Below are 23,898 nucleotides of genomic sequence, written 5' to 3'. Positions count from 1 at the left end.
TCTTGAGAACCCTTTGCTTGACAGACATCAAACTTGGTACACTGGTACATCTTCAGGAGTTGATGACCCCTATTGATTTTTAGGTCACATGGTCAATCCACTCTTGACATAGGAAGATATTGTCTTCTCAATATTTTGAATTGATGATACTACTCTCAATTAAATTATGTGTGTGTGTATAACCCTTTTCAATTCTGCACCATGGGGGGAATATGTTTTACAAACATCTCTTGTTTAAAAACACTTTGACCAGAAAATCAAAGGGGTTAACACCAGTCATTGGCAACCTGAGTGTGAAGGTTTATGACTGTCAAGTAAAGGGGTCTTATGATACCAGCTGGACAACATATTGTCTAACAACAACTAACTGACAAGTGTGAAGCAATATGTTGCACTTCTTGGATTGGAGCATGGTGATGGATGAATGATGTATCTTGGATGTATTTTATGCTTTCTGCAAAAAAGTTTTCACTTCAAAATGGATAAAATTGTAGAAGTATATTTTTAGGTGGCAGAGTTCTGCACATTTTTGAACCTTGAAAGTTTGACAGAAAGTGCTGTGATATGTGCCTGTCAGCATCTACTGACAGTCAGTGAAAGCATCAGCCATGACAACAATGTTCAGTTTCTTGAATCAGCCCTATTGCCAAAGGTAACTATATTGTTTACATCAGAGACATAAAATGAGAGGGATTGTTGACTCTCTGTGGCAGGAAAATATGTTCCTACATGTAGTTATGTCTCCTCTCTTTCAGGAGGAGACATTGCTTTTATACGCCCGTCTTTAGACGGGACGTATTATGGTACAGCGATGTCTGTACGTCCGTCCATCTGTCCGTTCGGGGTTTTCTCTTTATAATTTCATTTCCCTTCCACATATGCTGAAACTTGCTGTGTAGCTTCTTTGTGGGTCACTCTAGATCATACTGCAATTTTGATCCATTTCGACCTTTTTTCCAGGAGTTTTGCTCCTTTATTTGGAAATAATTATTATATGGAGGGTACATAATTTGTCCGCCCTACTCCTCCCACAGTTTTCAAGTGAGAGCCTTCTTATTATGCCCCCTTCAAAGAATTTGCACCTGTCGGTCGGTCGGTTGGTCGGTCGGTAGACCACATGTTGTCCGCTCAATATCTTGAGAACCATTCACTTGATGATAATGATATTTCATATGTGGGTTGGTTATGAGTAGAAGAGGACCCCTATTGTTTTTCAGGTCAAAAGGTCAAGGGTCAATCTACTCTGGACATAGGAATATAATGTCCGCTCAATATCTTGAGAATCCCTGCTAGAAAAGCATCAAACTTAGCACGCTGGTACATCCTAAGGAGTAGATGACCCCTATTGATTTTGAGGTCATATGGTCAAAGGTCAAACTGGGCATAGGAATATACTGACCATTCAATGTCTAGAGAACCCTTTGCTTGACAGACATCAAACTTGGTACACCAGTACATCTTCAGAAGAAGATGATCCCTATTGATTTTGAGGTCACATGGTCAAAGGTCAAGGATCAAACTGGACATAGGAATATACTGTCCGTTCAATATCTTGAGAACCCTTTGCTTGACAGACATCAAACTTGGTACACTGGTACAACTTCAGGAGAAGATGACCCCTATTGATTTTGAGGTCACATGGTCAAGGGTCAAACAGGACATTAGAATATACTGTCCGCTCAATATCTTTAGAACCCTTTGCTTGACAGACATCAAACTTAGTACAGTGGTATATATTCAGGAGGAGATGACTCCTATTGATTTTGAGGTCACATGGTCAAAGGTCAAACTGGACATAGTAATATTCTGTCCACTCAATATCTTGATAACCCTTTTGCTTGACAGACATCAAACTTAGTACACTGGTACATCTTCAGGAGAAGATGACCCTTATTGATTTTGAGGTCAAAAGTCAATTGTTGAACTGGACATAGTAATATATTGTCTCCTATATTTTAAGAATTATTTGCTTGATTGACACCAAAATTGGTACACTGGTACATCTTCAGGAGTTGATGACCCCTATTGATTTTTAGGTCACATGGTCAATTCACTCTTGACATAGGAAGATATTGTCTGCTCAATATTTTGAATTGATGATACTACTATCAATTAAATGATGTGTGTGTATAACCCTTTTCAATTTTGCACCATGGGGGGCATATGTGTTTTACAAACATCTCTTGTTTTGTGGATTGTTTGTATGGGTATTGAAGATGTGCATGTGGGATGGATTTTGAATTTCTACAATTTTTGAGAAAATTATAGGTTGTTGAACTTAGTCTATTTGGAAATTAATATTCTATGGAGGGTACATAATTTGTCCGCCCAACTCCTCCCACAGTTTTCAAGTGAGGACCATATTATTTTGTGGAGTGTTTGTATGGGTATTGAAGTTGTGCATCTGGGGAAGGATTTTGATTTTCTTCCATTTTTGAAAAAATTACAGGTTGTTGAACTTGGTCCATTTTGAGGAAATCTAGATTTTTAAGCTAAGACCCTTTGTTCATATGAAAGTTTGTCACAGCCTCATGATGGCTAGAAAAACACCCTATGTAAGCATTTCACGGGCGTATTATGTACCGTATGTGGTACTCTTGTTGTATTTTATGTCTGTCCATCCATCCATCCGTCTGTGTGTCACAAAATCTTGTGAACGCTTCAGATGTGCATACTGTAGGGACAGGAGGATCCCATTGTTATAGTGGATTTGAGGAATGGAGGGTGTAAAATAGTTCGTGAATATGGCTTATCTGAGTTCATAATGTCTATGTTCCTACCCATGCTTTCTCCTTGATTCCATGCAAGACAGGGGAGGAGGTTTCGTTTTGGGGCACCTCCAATTTGGGGAGCTAGGGAGACATCCCCCCACTCTCCAAAAAAATCTCTGGTTTAGCAGTGCCCTAAATGGGATGTATAGAAAGCTACGAGGAAAACTTGCAGTAGCGCAAGTTAGTACAGCGATTGTTATTGTGATAATGTTAAATAAACTTTCAAAAACAATCAATATGGTGTTGATAAAAATTTTAATTATGTCTCCTTTCTTCCAGGGGAGACATATTGTTTTCATACACCTGTCTTTGAATGGGACATATTATGGTACATCGATGTCTGTACGTCCGTCTGTCCTTCCGTTCTGGTTTTTCTGTTTCTAATTACATTTCTGTCACATATCAAGCTGAAACTTGCTATATTAGCTTCTCTGTGAATCATTCTAGATTGCATTGCAATTTTGATCCATTTTGACTTTTCTTGCAGAAGTTGTACTTCTTTATTTGAAAATAATTGTTATATGGAGGGTACATATTTGTCCGGCAAACTCCTCCCACAATTTTCAAGTGAGGACCATTTTGTTTTACAGAGTGTTTGTATAAATATTGAAGATGTACATGTGGCAAGGATTTTGATTTTCTTTCATTTTTGAGAAAAATACAAGTTATTGAACTTAGTCCATTTTGAGGAAATATTACAAAGAGAGTACATGATTTGTTCAATGAACTCCTCCCTAAATTTTCAAGTGAGAACCTTCTTATTTTACAAGGACTTTATTTGGGTATTGAAGATGTGCATGTTGCAGGGATTTTGATTTTCTTCAATTTTTGAGAAATTACAGGTTATTGAACTTAGAGAATATATGATTTGTCTTTTATTTTTTCTTCCACAGTTTTCAAGTGAGGACCTTCTTATTTTACAGAGTATTTGTATGGGTATGGAAGATGTGTACATGTGGCAAGGATTTTGATTTTGTTCTATTTTTAAGAAAATTACAGGTTGTTCATTTGGGGGAAATATTATATTAAACAAATTGCTTGAATATTGTTGAACATCCCTCTCAAGTATTTTTCACTCATATCGAGATGTCACCATTGCCAGTGAAGGGCTGTAAAATTTAGGCCTATTTTCGGTGCTTACGGCCTTTGAGCAGGGAGGGATCTTTATCGTGCCACACCTGCTGTGACACGAACCTCAGTATTTGCGGTCTCATCCGAAGGATTGCCCCATTTAGTTGCATTTTACAACAAGTAAGGGGTTCTGAGGACCTACTATAACCTGTGGCTCAACTAGACTATTGAATAAAGGACATGGTTTGTCCTTATAATTCATCTCGCAGTTTAGAAACCATGCATGTGCATAGTGCAAGGATTTTGATTCTCAACAATTTTTTATTTTCTCTGACATTTTGAATAATGAGAGTTTGTTGAACTTGGTCGAATTTGGGGAAATATTTTACAAACAGAACTTTTGGTTTGTCTATCTGACTCCCGTGACAGTCCCTTTATTCATATTATGCAAAGAAAGTATGTCACAGCCCGATACTACCTGAAGCAAATTTCTACAAATTATGGCTTAAGAAAAACATCTTATGTAAGCATTTTCACGGGCGTATTATGTACCATTTTCGGTACTCTTGTTGTTCTTTCTGTCAGTCTCTCCATCCGTCTGTCTGTCATAAAATCTTGTGAATGCTACTCCTATATGGCTTATCAGATAGACTTGAAACTTCGTAGATTGCTTTATTGCCATTTGTAGATGTGCATATTGTTGAGACATGAGGAACCAATTAGTGTCCTAAATGTTATAGTGGATCCAAGAGGGGTGGAGGATATAAAATAGCTTGTAAACACTTCTCATCCTATATGACTTATCCGATAGACTTAAAACTTTGTACAATGCTTCATTGCAATTTGTAGATGTGCATATTATCAGAATGTGAGGATCTAATCATTTTCCTAAAAGTTATTGTGGATCTAAGAGGGGTGGAGGATGTAAAATAGCTTGTGACCACTTCTCCTTTATGGCTTATCAGATATATTTGAAACTTTGTACAATACTTCAATGCCATTTGCAGATGTGCATATTATCAGGACAAGAGGATCCAGTTGTTATCCTTAAAATCATAGTTGATCTAGGAGGGTTGGATGATGTAAAAGGGCTTGTTAACACTTCCCCTATATGGCTTATCAGATAGCCTTGAAATTTTGTACAATGCTTCATTATCTGGAATCTGGGACTTGGATTCCTAACATCTGTTTCTTTCATTTTAGCTCTTTGATAGCTCATCCAGACCATTGTTAAATCTTCTGAAAAGGCTTGGAGAAAAGCTCTCAAAACCACTCATTGATGGTGTTTTTGTTCATCTTGTAATGTCCAAGAAATCTGGTAAGTAACTTCTGACCCTGTACATCTGCTTAATTCTTCTACCACAGATACCTCCTACCCCCTCCCAACACAAAGTTGTTGGAGGATTGGATAGTTTTATAGTTAGGTAGGGTGTCCATCCTTCTGTAGATGGAAAGTTTCTAAACATTCATTGAACTCCCTTTACACACCTACTGATGATATTTCACACACATAATCTCCATGGTTTATTCCCACTTAGCCAACATTTCGAGAGATCTGTTTCACACATAGCCAACATTTTGATTTTACACCTCAAGAGGGGGGGGGGGGGGGGGGGGGGGGGGGGGGGGGGGGGGGGGGGATGTGCACCTTGTGTGATGTTTTTCATCTGAAACTTAGAATAGATAATTTAAGGTTAAAGCAATTTGAGATAATGATGTCACAAAGTATAGACGAAAATGATGATAAAGATAAAGACAAATTGTGCAGCATAACAAAAGTCTGTAATAGAAAGATAAAATTGTTAATTACTTAATTCCAATGAATAAATGCTGTATTCAGATTTATATCTACGATACGAAAAACAGACTACCTGTAATTAAATTCTTTTCTTCTCCACCTGCACCCCAGTCCAGCCAACACAATTCTACTGTCTTTTTGCAAAATGTTGGCTAAGTGAGAGGACACCCTCCCCATGACAAGAATCTGCACTTTTGGTATGCAGGGTTAAAAATCAGGGTTCGAGCTCATTTGGCTTTGGCAGACAATAGAGGCTAGTTGTGATGAGTAGCATTTTCACAAGTGACTTGCAAATGTTTTACATAAAGCTGAAAAACTACCGGTACTGCATACTGACTTGCAAATGTTTTACATAAAGCTGAAAAACTACCGGTACTGCATTGTGACTAACATCACTCCACAGTTTGCTGTTTTAAAATAGTTCTATTAGGACAGGTTTATTAACAAATTTAGATATAGACACTCGGGACAGTGGCATTAAAAATTAATTGTCAATGATTTTCCTCATACTCTATAAACTTGTAGTATACAAATATGTCCAAATTATGTGAGGGTTCATATCTAAGATGGGGGGTATAGGAAGAGCTACTTTCCCTGAAAACCACATCTTCCCAAGTCAAGGGTTTCTGATCCGCTCCACATTTATGTTCACTTGGGGAAGATGTGAAAACCAGTGAAATCTCATAGTCCTGTCTAACTTTCTCTGAAGTTCACAAAACTATAGAAAATAGATAACTTTCAATAGTTATTCAGTATCTATTCAGATTTAATGATCTGTCAATAATACATAAAAACTACATCATAAAACTCTGTTTATGAGAAAACGTGTCAGTTATTTTTTTCAAAACGCAATAAAGATTGAGTCAAATGCTGTCTGAAGTGTTTCATACCGATTGTTAGGTCATTCTTGGCACACTGATTTTGACTACAGATAATTTTGTTTACCTGATCAAGATATAGGGCTCACAGTGATTGTGACCGGTCAACAGGGGATGCTTACTCCTCCAAGGCACCTGATCCCACCTCGGGTATATCCAGGGGTCCGTGTTTGCCCAACTCTCTACTTTGTATTGCTTATAGGAGTTATGAGATTGATCACTGTTCGTTATCTTCACCTTTTTAGCTCACCTGAGCCAGAGCTCATGTGAGCTTTTCTGATCAAAATTTGTCCGTTGTCGTCATAAACTTTTCACATTTTCTTCTTCTCAAAAATCACTGGGCCAATTATAACGAAAGTTGGTCAAAAGTATCCTTGGGTGAAGGGCTTTCAAGTTTGTTCAAATAAAGGGCCATGCCCCCTTCAAAGGGGAGATAATCACAAAAATAGGGTGGGGTTATTTAAAAATCTTCTTCTCAAGAACCAATGAGCCAGAAGAGCTGGAATGTATATGAAAGCTTCCTGACATAGTGCAGATTCAAGTTTGTTCAAATCATGGCCCCCGGGGTAAATTGGGGCCACAATAGGGGATCAAAGTTTTACATAGAAATATATAGGGAAAATCTTGAAAAATCTTCTTCTCAAGAGCTAATGAGCCAGAAGAGCTGAGATTTACATGAAAGCTTTCTGACATAGTGCAGATTCAAGTTTGTTCAAATCATGGCCCTCGGGGGTAGATTGGGGCCACAATAAGGGATCAAAGTTTTACATAGAAATATATAGGGAAAATCTTGAAAAATCTTCTTCTCAAGAGCCAAAAGAGCTGAGATTTACATGAAAGCTTTCTGACATAGTGTAGATTCAAGTTTGTACAAATCATGGCCCCCGGGGGTAGGTTGGGGCCACAATAGGGGATCAAAGTTTTACATAGAAATATTTAGGGAAAATCTTTTTCTCAAGAGCCAAAAGAGCTGAGATTTACATGAAAGCTTTCTGACATAGTGTAGATTCAAGTTTGTACAAATCATGGCCCCCGGGGGTAGGTTGGGGCCACAATAGGGGATCAAAGTTTTACATGAGAATAAATAGAGAAAATCTTTAAAAATCATATTCTCAAGAACAAATGAGCCAGAAGAGCTGAGATTTACATGAAAGCTTCATGACATAGTGTAGATTCAAGTTTGTAAAAATCATGGCCTCCAGGGGTAGGTTGGGGCCACAATACAGACTAAAGTTTTACATGCAAATATATATGGAAAGTCTTTAGATATGGGCCAAGGTAACTCAGGTGAGCGATGTGGCCCATGGGCCTCTTGTTTTATAAACTAATTTTATGGACTTGATACATCAGGAAATATGATATATTCAAGCTTACCTTAGTGTTAACTACAATGACATTTAATTTTGTGCTCTTGCAGTACTATAATTGCCTTAATTAAATGTTACTGTCAATGCTTATCAAAATTTAAGAATTCAAAGAATTAATACAAATAAAATTTGTTTCTAATAATTTTTCAATTTTAACTTGAAGGAGAATTGGTGAAGAAAATGAAAAATACAAAAAATCCCCCAAATCATGCCTCTGGGATTTTCTTTCACTCAGCCTTATCACTTGGTGTTACATCACAATGTACAAACAGCTATCATGTCATACCCTAATATGAGACATAACAGCATGCAGTAGGCTATGATGTCATAGCTAGTAAAATGACAACAACTGCTATTATGACGTAGAGTTTCTGACGTAACATATATACGTGGTATATCCTTAATTCTGTGACATGCTGCTAAATAATTATGTTTTTTAGGTTCCTCACAAACTGATGTAATATGCAAGATGATGAGAAATGCATTGTCAGTTACAGATCTTGTTTACTTTATCAAGTAAGTTTACAGTCACGTTTCTTAGAAACAGTAACTGATATCTGCTATGTACATGTTTTCTAGTGCAAGAGCAGAAATATTTTGGCAGCATCAGCCCTGTAGCTATGTTGCATGTTTTGTAGATCATCATGACATAGATGGGTTTCAATCAAAGGAATCATATTTGGTTAAAAAATTATAAACTCTAATAAGTTCAGAAAAAATCTGCATGTACCTCTTCAAAAGTAAAATTGTAGTAGAATTTGTTAGTTTACTTTAAATTAGAATTGGAACTTGTAGTTTTTCTTTGTATGCTTTTGATAAAGGCACTACCATGTACAATTACAGTTTCACGAATGTTTTTATATGACCGTCGAAGACGGGACATATTATGGTATGGCGTCGTCCGACTGTCTGTCTGGACCTTGTGGGCAGGATACAGACCGAACCGTAAGCTCCAGGATTTTACACCTTGGTACATTTGATCACCATGATGCGAGGAAGAGGTTTATTGTTTTTCAAGATCAAGGTCGTAGTATCACTTGGTAGGAAAACCTAGTAGAAAACCCTTGTGGTCAGGATACAAACCTAACCGTAAGCTCCAGGATATTTCAACTTAGTATATTTGATCACCATGATAAGAGGAAGATGCCAATTGTTTTTCAAGGTCAGAAGTCAAAGGTCAAGGTCGTAGCATTACTTGGTAAGAAAACCTTGTAGGCAGGATACAAACTGAACAGTAAGGTCCATAATATTACAACTTGGTACATTTGATCACCATGATGAGAGGAAGATGACAATTGTTTTTCAAAGTTAGAGGTCAAAGGTCAAGGTCACAGTACCACTTAGTGGGAAAACCCTCTAGGCAGGATACAAACCGAACTGTAACCTCCAGGATATTGCAACTGTTGGGGCAAAGAAAGTATGTCACACCCTGATGATTGCTGATACTACTTGAAGCAAAGTTCTACAAAACATGATGTAAGAAAAACACCCTATATTAGCTTTTCACTGGTGTATTATGTACCGTTGGCAGTACTCTTGTTTATTCTATGTATAAACAATTTAATTCTTATCGTATTCTAGTCTCCGATTGGTCAAATTGAAATTCAGGTTTATTTTTGTATATCAAGAACAAGAAGGCCTCTACCAAAATTGTAAATTTATAATCCTTGGGGTAGGGGTTCTGACCCCAGGGCGGGACCAAACTTGGTATATAGTGTTTATGTGTAAAACGTGTTAATAACATCTCCTTTAGTGCTATTGATACTAAATTGAAACTAAATGGATATTTAGAAAGAGCAGGTAGTCCTTTACTAAAATTGTAAATTTGATTATCCCAGGGGTAGGGGTTTTGGTATCAGGTTGGTCAAAATGGTAATTTAATAAATGTGTGAACAATAGAAATTTTTAACTCCTTCTTAATAACTACCATTCCAATTCTTTTCAAATTTGGTATGAAGCATCTTTGGGACAAGGGGGACCTAAATTGGAAATTTCTGGACTTCTGCTACCCCGGGGTCTTAGGGGCGGGGCAAAAACTGCCAAAAATTTACCAATTTTCAAATTTTTTCTCTACACCTGCATATCTTTAAAAAAAAAACTAAACTGAATGCATAGTGATGTAGAGCAGGAAGGCTTATACCCTAGGATAGAGGTTCTGACTCCAGGGTTGGGCCAAACTTAATATGTATAGTGTATATGTGCAAAACACATAAATGATATCTGCTTTAATGCTATTGAAACTAAATGGATATTTAGAAGGAGTAGGTGGTCCTTTACCAAAATTATAAATTTCATGATCCTAGGGGGTAGGGGTTTGGTTTCAGGGTGTTGCCAGAATTATTATAATGGTTTAAAGGACTTCTTTAACTTTGCTGATACCATATAAAATCTAAATGCATATTTAGGAAGAGCAGAAAAGGATGTACAAAAAAATGGTGAATTTTGCAACCTCAGGGTTTTGACTCTAGTCTAGGATGGGCCCAATTTAGTCATATTGTTTAATGTTGATACATGTTACATTATTTAAAGCCTTTCATCAGTGTATGCATTTTTGAGGGCATTGAAGTTTTAAGAACACATCTTGATTTATACTGTTGCTGAATATTAGAATTTAGCTTAGATATTTAGAACAGGAATTTTTTTTCTAGATTTCATAGCCCTTGAGACTATAAATACTTTTAATCAGTACTCAGATGACCAATAAGGGCTGTGGGCCATTTGCTCAATATAACTAAGATGTCATCGTGGTTGCTCAGGGTTTGACCTTAACTTTTTTGAGCACAAGACCAATCGGGCAAATAATTCAAATTCAAGTAATTTTTGCTAGACCTGACCTTACATCCACTAGCCCTGACCAACTTTCCAGAAAAAATCTGATGATTCTCCCTATCTAAATACTTAATTTAAATGACAAACGTTAAGTTTGAACTAAAATGCATTTAATTGTCTCAAAAAAATCTTTAGTCTCGTCATTCAGGTTGATGCTTTTACTTTCAAACATATTTTCAATTTCTTTAAATTCTTACTGGCACAGAAGTTCTTTAATCCATTTAGAATAAAATGACCTCAATATTTTTTTAAAAATTCTATTTCATAAGCCCTGCTTTGTTTCTTCCCAACATTTTCCTTTTTTCTCGGGACATCTTTTGCTTTCCTTGAGGACGAGACTTCGTATTTGAATATAGACATTCCCGCACATATGTAAACACCGAAAAATTGCTGTTTACGACGCAATTCATTAATCTGATAAACACTTTCTTATATTCAATTCAAATGAACTGTTTTGTTTTTTCACATGAGTATTCCTTGTGACAAGACCTTTCCATGGGTACCAACATTTTTTACACTGACCTTGACCTTGGAGTTTGACCTACTTTTTGAAAACTTTGACCTTGCTAATAACTTTTGAACAGTAAGTGGTAGAGCTTTGATATTTCACATGAGTATTCCTTGTGACAAGACCTTTCCATGGGTACCAACATGTTTGACCCTTTGACCTTGACCTTGGAGTTTGACCTACTTTTTGAAAACTTTAACCTTGCTAATAACTTTTGAACAGTAAGTGGTAGAGCTTTGATATTTCACATGAGTATTCCTGGTGTCAATACCTTTCCATGGGTACCAACATTTTTGACTCTGTGACCTTGGAGTTTGACCTACTTTTTGAAAACTTTAACCTTGTTAATAACTTTTGAACAATAAGTAATAGAGCTTTGATATTTCACATGAGTATTCCTTGTGAAAAGACCTCTCCGTGGGAACCAACATTTTTGACCCCTTGACCTTGAAGTTTGACCTACTTTTCGAAAACTTTAACCTTGCTAATAACTTTTGAACAGTAAGTGGTAGAGCTTTGATATTTCACGTGAGTGTTCCTTGTGACAAGACCTTTCCGTTGGTACTAAACCTTTTGACCTTGACATTTGACCTACTTTTAATTTTTTTTTTTACATTGGTCATAACCTCTAAATGGTAAATATTAGAGCTTTCATATTGTACATGAGCATTTCTTGTGACAAGATCTTTCGACTGGTACCAAGATATTTGTCCTTGTGACCTTGGCCATCTTCGGAATTGGCCATTATCGGGGGCATTTGTGTTTCACAAACACGTCTTGTTTTTAATGAAAATGAATTCAATAATTCTATCTAACCAAAACATAACTTTACACACATTAACATTGTGTAGATGTCGTAGAACATCACTTCCGACTGTGACTTATTAGAACTAAAAATATAGATTATGTCATCATGCGGTTCAAAATTGCTCGCAAACTCTTTACAGTTTTTTTTTTTAAAGAATAAAATATCTTATGATTTAAAGTAAAGTTTCTTAAATTTGTGTATTTTTTAAACACAACCAGTCGGACTAGTAAATCGACATTTTACCCGACCGGACCTATCATTTAGTAGACTCAGTTGGTCGGTCGGACGTGCCTTGGTGTCAAACCCTGTTGCTAAGTGAATCATTTTGCGGCTCAAGTGACTTGTATTTTTCAGAATTGATGTACATTTTGATAAATGAAGATTAGTACCTTTGTCTTTTGCATTAAATTATAAGGAATGACTTTAATTCTGGAGCATATGATACGTATTACATATGTATATGCCCCAGAATAAAAGTCATTCCTTAATTTTGTGAAATGTAAGAATGAATTAAGATTGCTAATGCTTGGCATTATCAAATTACCACACTGAGTATGAAATGTCAACACTTTCAGTCTAAAACTGCAAGGCTAGCATACATGTAGTCTCTATAAACAAAACAAATGTCAATATGAATATGAAATGGAGATATCATAAGAAAAAATCTTCAGCAGAAATGTAAGTTTGTAATGGTCTTATCAGTGTGATTTTTTAATGGAAAATGCTATGTATTACATGAAAGGATCAATTCAGGGTAACAGAAAAACCTATTAGTCCGGATCTGGTTTTTAGTCTTTACAAAAAGATCACCCATAATTGTTATAGATTGTCACCTAAGGCTGAGTAAATGTAATTGATTGATGTGGACATATACATAAACTTTTAAAAGACATTTTACAAAAATGTACTAGCATGATACATGTAATGTTTACGCATTTTGAGCTCTGTATATTATTTCACATCTTTGTAATAATATACAGTAAAATATCTGTATCTCGAATATGGTTTATCTCAAATACCCCGCTTGAGTCGAAGTCGACCGCTGGTCCCGGCCGTGTTCCCTATATAAATGATTTAAAAAACTCCGGATATTTCGAACACGGTAATCTCGAATACCCTGCTTATGTCGAAGTATTTTCAAGGTCCAATGCCCTAAATTCACCTGGTTTATCTCGAAGTGCAGTCAATTTTCCCGCTCTGCTTACCATACCTGGCGTCGTTAAGTCACACATTCACGCCCGCAGCTACACAAATCGACTTCTAATCCACGCTCGCCTTTTCCGGGTAGACCCAGGTCGCAATAATTGGTTCAACAGCTTGGGTAATTAGTGAAGCCTTCCCAACATTACAGAGCTTCTGAAGTAAGCCGCCAATTATGACCTAACACGCCCGATTCCAGGGACGGTGTTTTGAATGATACACGCTATATCATTTACATGTGGTTTAGATAAACACACTAAATTGTCGAAGTGCGCTTGAAAAAAAGTAATGCCCATAATAACGAGAACGCATTTAATAATACACGCTTCATCACTAAAACTAGAACAGAGAAAACATGAAAATCTTCATTGTGAACTGAAATCAAACGTATCTTTGTAACATTGTATAAAATAGCATGCGTATTAGTTGTACTTAATAGCTAGGTATTGTATTTAATAAACATTTAAAAGTTCTTTTTAAAAATCCGTCTTTTTTGTTTCTTACTTGATAAGTTCTTTCACTACAACGCAATAGCTACATCCCAGTCGAGCCTGGACATCAGTCAGTAAGCATACACATTTGCACGATCATCTTAATTTTGAAACACATTGTGAATTCAATGAGATGTTTATAGATATGGAAAAAACCCCGAAATGTTTGTCTTTGAAATTCCACAATATAAATTTATCAACTTGCTTTAAACTATAAGAAACGGAAACAGAGTTGTTGTTTATGATGCAAATACCATACTATGCATCCAATATCCTCCCAACAAATATTCAAGATCGATTTTGGATATCTCAAACCCCTAGATATCTCAAACTTTTTTCAAAGTCCCTCCGACTTCGAGATAGAGATATTTTACTGTAACTCCCTTCTAGATATACATTTATTTTACAAGATGTTTATTTCTGGCAGCAATAAAACATGTCACTGATGCATAATAAAAATGGAAATCTGAAGAAGCACATGCAGATATAGTACTACCAGTATGTCATTAAAACAGGTACTTGAAGGAATTCAAAGCCGAAGTTCATGTCAAAATCGGTGTTTAAATGGGGAAAAGTTTAGTCCAACTTTGAAGGCTAATTTCAACATTGTAGATGATAATTTATAGGTTTGAAAAGAAAATATAAAAAGCTCATACATATGTACAACAGAAAATGATTAAAGAAACTTGATATAACAACATGGCCTTTTCCAGAAAATAGTTCTCCCCTATAGGTCTTTTCTTTCATTACCCTGAATTGTTCTTCCCTACAAGTCTTTTCTTTTGTTACCCTGAATTGTTCTCCCCTATAGGTCTTTTATTTGCTACCCTGAATGGTTCTCCCCTGTAGGGCTTTTCTTTGTTACCCTGGATTGTTCCTTTTGATACGAGTACAACACTCAATCCAGGGATGGAATGATGTGTAACAAATATCAGCAAGCTTAAATTAGATCACAGATTGTGCTCTATGCTTAAAATATTTTGCATTTTTGAATGAAAATTTGACAAAATGGTTTTAATGATATACTTTGTATGGCACGCCAAATTCACAAAAATGAGCTAAACATAGTTTCACAGTTGATAAACTAGGTTTATCGACTGTAAACTATAGTTTACGGACCGTAAACTATAGTTAACGACGTTAATCTATATTTCACATCTGTAAACCATAGTAAACAGATAATCTATGTTTCACAAGCGTAAACTATAATTAACAATGAAAACAATCATTAGCGATTGCAAAACATAGTTTATCTGATAAATACGGTTTCACGATTGTAAACTACGGTTTACAAGTCTGATAAATATAGTATCACAATTTGTGAAACTAGGATTAACAATTGTGAACTATAGTTAACGAATGTAAATTTTAGTTTACAAATGTGAATCTGTATTTATCAGCAAAATCTATTGTTAATGTTTATTTAAAGACAGATAAACTTGGAATAGCATTTGTAAACTATAGTTTACAACCGTTAAATATAGTTTTACGGATGAAAACTATAGTTAACGAATCGTTAACTATAGTTTACCTAGTTTATCAACTGTGAAACTATGTTTAGCTAATTTTTGTGAATTTGGCGTGCCATAACTTTGTTATGTCATAATGTTCAAATACTATGAGAATTGCATTATGATCATAGATATTTAATCATGGTTCACTTTCTTGTTGGTAATATGCTGAAATGTGAAAGTCATCAAATTTGAATTGCCCTCTTTGAACCCTGTCCTTTATTGGATGTTGGTATATATTGTTATTGTCTTTTGTTGTAGAAAACTTAGCTGCACAGTACAGGACTTATCAGAAGTTCAGTTGCCAATTTTCCAGACACTTTTTGAACTTAAGGTATGTCATGAGCTGTTTAGTTAGGGCACTACATTGATAAAGCCATATAGGAATCATGTCGTCCATCCTTCATCACTTTTGTTGTGACATGATACCTTGAATTTCTTATAATTTACTTTGCAAGGTATGTATGCCAAACCTTCAGATTCTCCAGGAGAGTGGTTCAAGCTATATACACTTTTCCATAATTATTTTTACAAGAGTTCCATCAACACATCGTTTTCGATCTTGCATATAACATGATTGTGAAATAAATGGAAAGTTTGTATTTTCTTTTTTTCTGTACCAGATTCCTCTTAAAAAGAAAGATTTGTCACAAATTTTGGATGTACTGAAAAAGTCTGCAACAGAATTTAAAAGAAATTTGAAATTTGGGAAGCTTGTCCTTGCCACTCTAAATATATATGGGGGACAGGTAAGAATTCATTGATTTTGAAGTTCTTCTTATGTCATAGTATCAATATCCATGACATTTCAAATCAACTTTGAAATGATATCAGATACTTTGGATCACCCTGTATTCTGAGAAATCAGCTCCTCTGTAATGGAGGAAAGTTTGGTATTTACTTGAATGGGTACAGAATACGAGGGCAAGTCAATAAGTAACCAGGCTATCCCATTTCCGATTGACCGAGACAGTCACGAGTTTCAATACATGTTTAATTTATACCTGGGTCCAAATTACACGCGTATCGAGTCATTCTTTAGTAAGATATTGAATGTCAAAGATGGTTTGTGATGCAAAGGCATGCTTTTCATCTAAAGTTGAGTACCTTGCTATAATTCGGTACTTGTATTTAAAAGGTAAACAGGCAAGGAAATACACGGCGAATTAGCCGATGTTTATAGGTCTTCTGCACCATCTTATGCTCAGGTTAAATTCTGGGAAGGGGAATTCAAACGCAGTAGAACGTCTTTAGAAGATGAAGCCAGGTCTGGACGCCCACTACGAAGAAATGTGCAAGAAAGTTAGGGATCTGGTATACTCTAATAGGCGAATTCAGGTGGAAGAAATAGTGCAGGCATTAGGCATCTCACAATATGATTTTCAATATTGCCACACGGGAGGCATATATGTTTCTAAAACATTTTTTGTTTGACAAGAATATCTTGAACGATTTTCATGAAGATTTTTAATTTTTTGTTGTTCAAAATTTAGATGGACAGAGAGCATGTGTCAACCATTCTGCAGATATTACAGTCTCACACATCTTTCCTGAAAAAATCTATCGAGATGGCTGTTAAGAAGCTTGGAATCCATTGATGCTTGTATTCAATAAAATGCCTATTGAAAAATAATTGGTATTTCTTGTGCATATAGTTCATATTTAAGAAGCATATTTCATCGAGTCAAGATGATTGCCCATAATTAAAGGTATCAGACTAAAGTTGGATTTAGATTACATTTCATCAATGATGGATTTAGATTACATTTCATCAATGATGGATTTAGATTACATTTCATCAATGATGAAACACACCTAGGCTAGTCTAAACATGTTGCAGAAATTATCATTCTATGCATGTATTGAAACACGGATATTTCAAATATGACAGGATCTACAGACATATTGTGTATTTTAACTTTTACCAAGTGGGTCAGTTGTGTTCTTTCCATATAATTATATATCCTCCCAGGGGTGTGCCACTTCAGTAGGTATTTAACATTAGGGAGAATAAGGGGGAGGGGGGTATTTAGATTCAGCATCTTGGTACACTGTAATATCATTTCCTTTTGTGACGAGACCAAATGAAATAAAACAAAGTTTGATTTGTGTGTTTTAATTTACATTTCATGCAATTGTAGATATACCAAAATAACACAGATCACATTGATTCATTTTAATTTGGTAGATTCTACTTTCAAACATTTAGCACCATTGCCCGAATAGTTCTGTAGCTCTTCAAAGGCGTCCAAAACATACTTCACCACTCCACTGACTGCCGTTACATTAGCTGCTCCAATGACATGGATCGCTGTCACCAATCATCCCTCCTTCTGCAAATTTATTGGGCACCGATGGTCGTCGCCCTTTCCCTTCTGCTTCAATGCCTTTGCCCCTATTTCTTGTATTTGGGATGAGAGCCCTCGACAGCACATTAAATCGCGTTGAAGACCCATACTGTACAAGTGTCTGTACTGTTGGCAGTGAGTATTCTACTATTTCCACAAGGGGCCTGGGCCTTTACGGTTGGGAAAAATTGTCGGCATTTTTATCTAATTGAAAAAAAAAATCAATGACATAAATTGTAATTAACCTTAATACGGGATATTGGAACTAGAAAATTTTGGAACTCTTCAGAAAAAGAAGTTACGAAAATTATGCGTCACTTGGGCAACTCTTGTATACAAATATTAATGATTGCTAAGACGACTTATTTCTGATGCAAAAAACTCTGCCTTGTTTGAAAGTTATTCTTCAGAATGTTGCAAGTGAATACCCTAGTACCAAAAACATGAGTTATTGGATTAAATTTCTGATGTTTTGTAACGGAGATAAAACAAAAAGTTAACAAGAGGTACTGTGAGCAATGCTCACTAAGAATACCCCCCCCCCCCCCTCCTCCCCTTACCCCAATCTCCCAAAGGGTGTTGTCAATAGGTATAAATTACCTCTTTCCTGGGTGTAAAAATATGGTATGTCTTTGTAGAAGAAATTAGACGATATAGTCCGAACACAAATCCATGGTATAAACTTATAATTTTGACCTTGAGATCAACGGTCAAGGTCATGAATGTACATGACACATAGTCTCATATGTCTTATGGTATGACTATGTCAAAACCCTATAATCAATTTTGACATTGAGGTCAAAGTTCAAGGTCATATAGAAGTCATGAAGGTACCCGACACATTGTCTCATGGTGATACACTCATGTGTCAAATATGGTATGCCTATGTCAAAGATCAAAGAAGTTATGGCCCGGACACGAATCCATTGTAAAAACCCCTTAATTTTGACCTTAGGGTCAAGGTCATATAGAGGTCATGACAAATCGTCTCATGGTAATACACTCATGTGTCAAATATGGTATGCAAAGACGACTTGTCAAAGAACAAAGAAGTTATGGCCTGGACAGGAATCCATTGTAAAAAATACCCTTTAATTTTGACATTGAGATCAAGGTCATATAGAGGTCATGAAGGTACTCAACACATGTCTCATGGTGATCCACCTGTGTGCCAAATATGGTATGCCTATGTCAAAGAACAAAGAAGTTATGGCCCGGACACGAATCTAGACAGACAGACGGACGGACAGAGAGAGTGATTCCTATATACCCCCCCCTCCCCTCTGAACTTCGTTCGGGGGGGGGGGGGGGTATAATAAAGTGAAAGGAATTTTAAGTTAATAGAGGGCGAAGCCCTCTCACGGCCCGAAGGGCCGTGAGAGCGGAGCTCTCCCTATAGGTAACACGTATATACATGTTTAAAAGGGAAATATAGGAAAATAATGAAAAATTAAACCATACCTATGGAACTTGAAAAGTTTGGTACCAATGGCGTCGATTCGAATATTAGCGCGTGGACATGTATTCTTCCATTTTGAATCTCGTCTACCCTAGTTCACGTCGTTCTGAGATGTTACATAAAATCCTTAAAAGCATGTAAATCTTATTTTCTTAATCAAATATAATCACTCCACGATTAACGCCATGTTTGTTGTGGTTCAAATGCTATGTTTGTAAATTTGCTAAATAACGACGTTGAATATGACGTCACAATATACTGTTTACATCAATTGCGTTATATTTCCCGCGTTCAATATATAGGCGGATCAAATGTCCAAAATTAGGATGCTTTGATACAGCTTCGTCCGCGTGCTAACTTCGGGTTGCTTTTGTCCTGTTTTGGATATAGATACTAATGTCAAAACTTTTTTGCTTCGCCCTCAAACACGGTCACGCCGTAAAACATATTAGAGGGCGAAGCCCTCTCACGGCCCGAAGGGCCGTGAGAGCGGAGCTCTCCCTATAGGTAACACGTATATACATGTTTAAAAGGAAAATATAGGAAAATAATGAAAAATTAAACCATACCTATGGAACTTGAAAAGTTTGGTACCAATGGCGTCGATTCATTAGTATCTATATCCAAAACAGGACAAAAACAACCCGAAGTTAGCACGCGGACGGAGCTGTATCAAAGCATCCTAATTTTGGACATTTGATCCGCCTATATATTGAACGCGGGAAATATAACGCAAATTGATGTAAACAGTACATTGTGACGTCCTATTCAGTGTCGTTATTTAGCAAATTCACAAACATAGCGTTTGAACCACAACAAAAAATATGGCGTTAATCGTGGAGTGATTATATATGATTAAGAAAATAAGATTCACATGCTTTTACGGATTTTATGTGTAACATCTCAGAACGACGTGAACTAGGGTAGACGAGATTCAAAATGGAAGAATACATGTCCACGCGCTAATATTCGAATCGACGCCATTGGTACCAAACTTTTCAAGTTCCATAGGTATGGTTTAATTTTTCATTATTTTCCTATATTTTCCTTTTAAACATGTATATACGTGTTACCTATAGGGAGAGCTCCGCTCTCACGGCCCTTCGCCCTCTAATATGTTTTACGGCGTGACCGTGTTTGAGGGCGAAGCAAAAAAGTTTTGACATTAGTATCTATATCCAAAACAGGACAAAAACAACCCGAAGTTAGCACGCGGGGCGGAGCTGTATCAAAGCATCCTAATTTTGGACATTTGATCCGCCTATATATTGAACGCGGGAAATATAACGCAAATTGATGTAAACAGTACATTGTGACGTCCTATTCAACGTCGTTATTTAGCAAATTTACAAACAAAGCGTTTGAACCACAAAAAAAAAAACATGGCGTTAATCGTGGAGTGATTATATATGATTAAGAAAATAAGATTTACATGCTTTTACGGATTTTATGTGCAACATCTCAGAGTGACGTGAACTAGGGTAGACGAGATTCAAAATGGAGGAATACATATCCACGCGCTAATATTCGAATCGACGCCATTGGTACCAAACTTTTCAAGTTCCATAGGTATGGTTTAATTTTTCATTATTTCCCTATATTTTCCTTTTAAACATGTATATACGTTTTACCTATAGGGAGAGCTCCGCTCGCACGGCCCTTCGGGCCTTGAGAGGGCTTCGCCCTCTATTAATTTTTCTTTATGCATGTGTGGGGATATTTTCTTAATTAGATTTAATTTTTCGAGTCATTAAAACAACCTACCACTATGAAATCATATAAATAATCAATTAACGTATTCATATCTAGACACGTACATGCAGCAACATTTAGACCCCCCCCCCTTTTTTTTTGAGTTAATGATTTTGGGGTTTGAGCGAAGATTTTTTCTACAAATGTAACGGTACCTTTTTTCTCCTCACCCCTCAACTTTCAAAATCGATGCTAAACTGTACCTGAACTCACTATTGATAACTAAGTGCTTGTCTACTGAAAGTTGCCCAAGTTAACGCAGAAAACGTGATCTCATTGGGCATACTAAATATAAAAACCGCGACGGAATCGGAGACGAAATAATGGTTCCGATATTCCGTATTGATGTGTAAAGTACAATATACAAGTAATTTTATTTCTACTTAAATTGCAACTTTCTCTTTCTTAGTACTTTCAGTTACTAATATTTTCTTTAAATTTTCATATGGTAGGTTTTGTTTTAAGTGATAACTGTGTCGAACGTGAAAAATTGAATTTAACAAAAACAACATCGCAAATTTACGGAAGCTGATAGATGCCAAGGTATAGAATTGATTAAAAATTGTCCATCTCGAGAATTTTTCATGCATATGGAGACCACCATTGCCGGTGAAGGGCAGCAAAATTTAGGTCTATGTTCGTCGCTTACGGCCTTTGAGCAAGGAGGAATCTTTATCGTGTCACACCTGCTGTGACACAGGGCCTCGGTTTTTGTGGTCTCATCCGAAGGACCGCCCCATCTAGTTGCCTCTTACGACAAGTAAGGGGGTACCGAGGACCTATCCTAACCCGGATCCCCTCAGGATCAAATCCACGTGCAATTTTTAATTAGATTGATTCATGTGTTTCGCAAGTACATATAATTGTATTCAACCTGTATGCGGCCCCAGGAAGTCGTCTTACAGACATACAGCAAATAGTTCCTTTGTAAGAATTATTCACACAAATTTTCCTAGTCAGGGATACAAATTTACCAGGTAATACAAAAAGGGAGGGGAAATGGGAATAAAAGCGCACCAAAAAAAAACCTAAAACTTCTTTTGAATATTGACGAATTTTAAGCTCATATCGATTTCTGCACAAGGCTGACAAAACTTCACTTGACTGCAGTGTGAATTTCCGACAATAACTCAAAATAAGAATTGATACTATCTACATTATGGTATGAATCCTTGCAATAACAATTTGATTCTTTTTTTAAACACGAAATCTGGACACTACAGCTCATTTTGCGCAAAAATCATGAAATGACAATTTTCCCAAAGCTTTCTCAAATTCTATTGCATAGTTGAATGTATGAACTTTGCGAAAATAACAACTTATCTAAATTTGAAAATTCTCGTTTTAACGCAAAAATTAATACTTTTTGATGGCCTATTCCGTCTTTTCATAAACTGGGGTTATCGTTCGCAACAGAGTTGTCTTTTCCTAAGAGCAGGTGTACATCACTTTCGATCAAATGCAAATTTGAGTCACCTCCTTTTGGTAACCACACGCATAGATGCTAAACAGTGCAGCATATCGTCAAGTGTATAGTGGATAGACCCAGAAATTTTGGTTTGTATCCTGCCTACAAGGTCTTGCTACTGTGATACTGCGACCTTGACCTTTGGCCTTAAAAAAATAATAGACATCTTCCTCTCATCATGGTGATCAAATGTACCAAGTTGCAATATCCTGGAGCTTACGGTTCGGTTTGTATCCTGCCCAAAAGGTTTTCCTAATACTTGTAAGTTATACTGTGACTTTGACCTCTAACCTTGAAAAACAATAGGCATCTTCCGCTCATCATGGTGATCAAAATTTTTAATGTAAATAGTTGCAATATCCTAGAGCTTCAATTCGGTTGGTATCCTGCCCACAAAGTTTTCCTACAAAGTAATACTACGACCTTGACCTTTGATCTTGAAAAAAACAATAGGCATCTTCCTCTCTATGGAGCGCCAAATTAACATAAACTCAAATAATTGAAGATATACTCAATTATTTGAAGTTATCATTAATTCATTTGATGCGCGCAACAATTGAATTAAAGATCTCTTCAAATAATTAATGATATCTTCAATTCTGAATTACTGCGCGCATTAATTGAATTGATTATAGCATTAATTCTTCAACTGAATTGATGCGCGCTTCAATTGAATTAATGATCTCTTCAAATGAATTAATGATATCGACAATTGAATTGATGCGCGCTACAATTCAATTGAAGAGAGCAATTGATATAATGCGCGCATTAAATCAATTGATGAGAGCAATAATTGAATTGATGCGCGCATTAATTCATTTGATGAGAGCAATAATTGATTTAATGCGCGCATTAATTCAATTATTGCTCTCTTCAATTGAATTAATGATATCTTTAATTCATTTGAAGACAGCAATAATTCTTTTAGAGAGAGCAACTATATAATTAAAGATATCTTCAATTCAACATATCCACAATTGAATTAATGATATCTTTAATTGAATTGTTGCTCTCTTTAAAAGAATTGATGCGCGCATTAATTCCTTATACAAAAGCATTGTAAATGATTTAAAGATATCTTCAATTGAATTAAAGAGATCATCAAATTATTTAAACCGAGCTCTAAATTAATTATTGCGAGCAATATTTCTACTAAATTGATGCTCTCATCAAATGCATTGAAGAGAGCAATAATTGAATTAATGCGCGCATCAAATCTATTATTGCTCTCATTAATTGAATTAATGCGCGCATCAATTGAATTGAAGAGAGCAATAATTGAATTAATGCGCGCATTAAATCAATTATTGCTCTCATTAATTCAATTGATGCGCGCATTAATTCAATTGATGTGAGCAATAATAGAATTGAAGCGCGCATTAATTCATTTGATGAGAGCAATAATTGATTTAATGCGCGCATTAATTCAATTAAAGTGAGCAATAATTTAATTGATGATATCTTCAAATAATTGAAGATATCTTCAATTATTTGAGTTTATGTTAATTTGGCGCTCCATACCTCTCATCATGGTTATCAAATGTACCAAGTTGTAAAATCCTGGAGCTTACGGTTCGGTCTGTATCCTGCCTATAAGGTCCGGAGACAGACGACGCCATACCATAATACGACCCATCTT

General features: G+C 36.1%; 1 protein-coding gene across 3 annotated transcripts in view; it reads left to right on the top strand.

The window, feature by feature from the left end:
- The window catches only part of LOC125649834 (uncharacterized), a 44,806-nt gene extending 27,941 nt beyond the window's left edge, over positions 1 to 16,865 (top strand). For 2 of the 3 annotated variants that reach the window (XM_048877658.2, XM_056154048.1), the window contains exons 8-13: positions 509 to 652; positions 5,046 to 5,160; positions 8,326 to 8,401; positions 15,494 to 15,566; positions 15,856 to 15,981; positions 16,726 to 16,865. In XM_048877658.2, coding sequence (XP_048733615.2) covers positions 509 to 652; positions 5,046 to 5,160; positions 8,326 to 8,401; positions 15,494 to 15,566; positions 15,856 to 15,981; positions 16,726 to 16,830 — 639 coding nt within the window. In that variant the 3' untranslated portion in view covers positions 16,831 to 16,865. The remainder of the gene's footprint in view (positions 1 to 508; positions 653 to 5,045; positions 5,161 to 8,325; positions 8,402 to 15,493; positions 15,567 to 15,855; positions 15,982 to 16,725) is intronic. The other variant, XR_008799961.1, reaches the window with a different exon arrangement.
- Positions 16,866 to 23,898: the final 7,033 nt, after the last annotated feature.

Source organism: Ostrea edulis, chromosome 1, assembly GCF_947568905.1.
Source record: "Ostrea edulis chromosome 1, xbOstEdul1.1, whole genome shotgun sequence".
Classification (NCBI taxonomy): Eukaryota; Metazoa; Mollusca; class Bivalvia; order Ostreida; family Ostreidae; genus Ostrea; species Ostrea edulis.
This window is presented reverse-complemented; position numbering and strand designations above follow the sequence as displayed.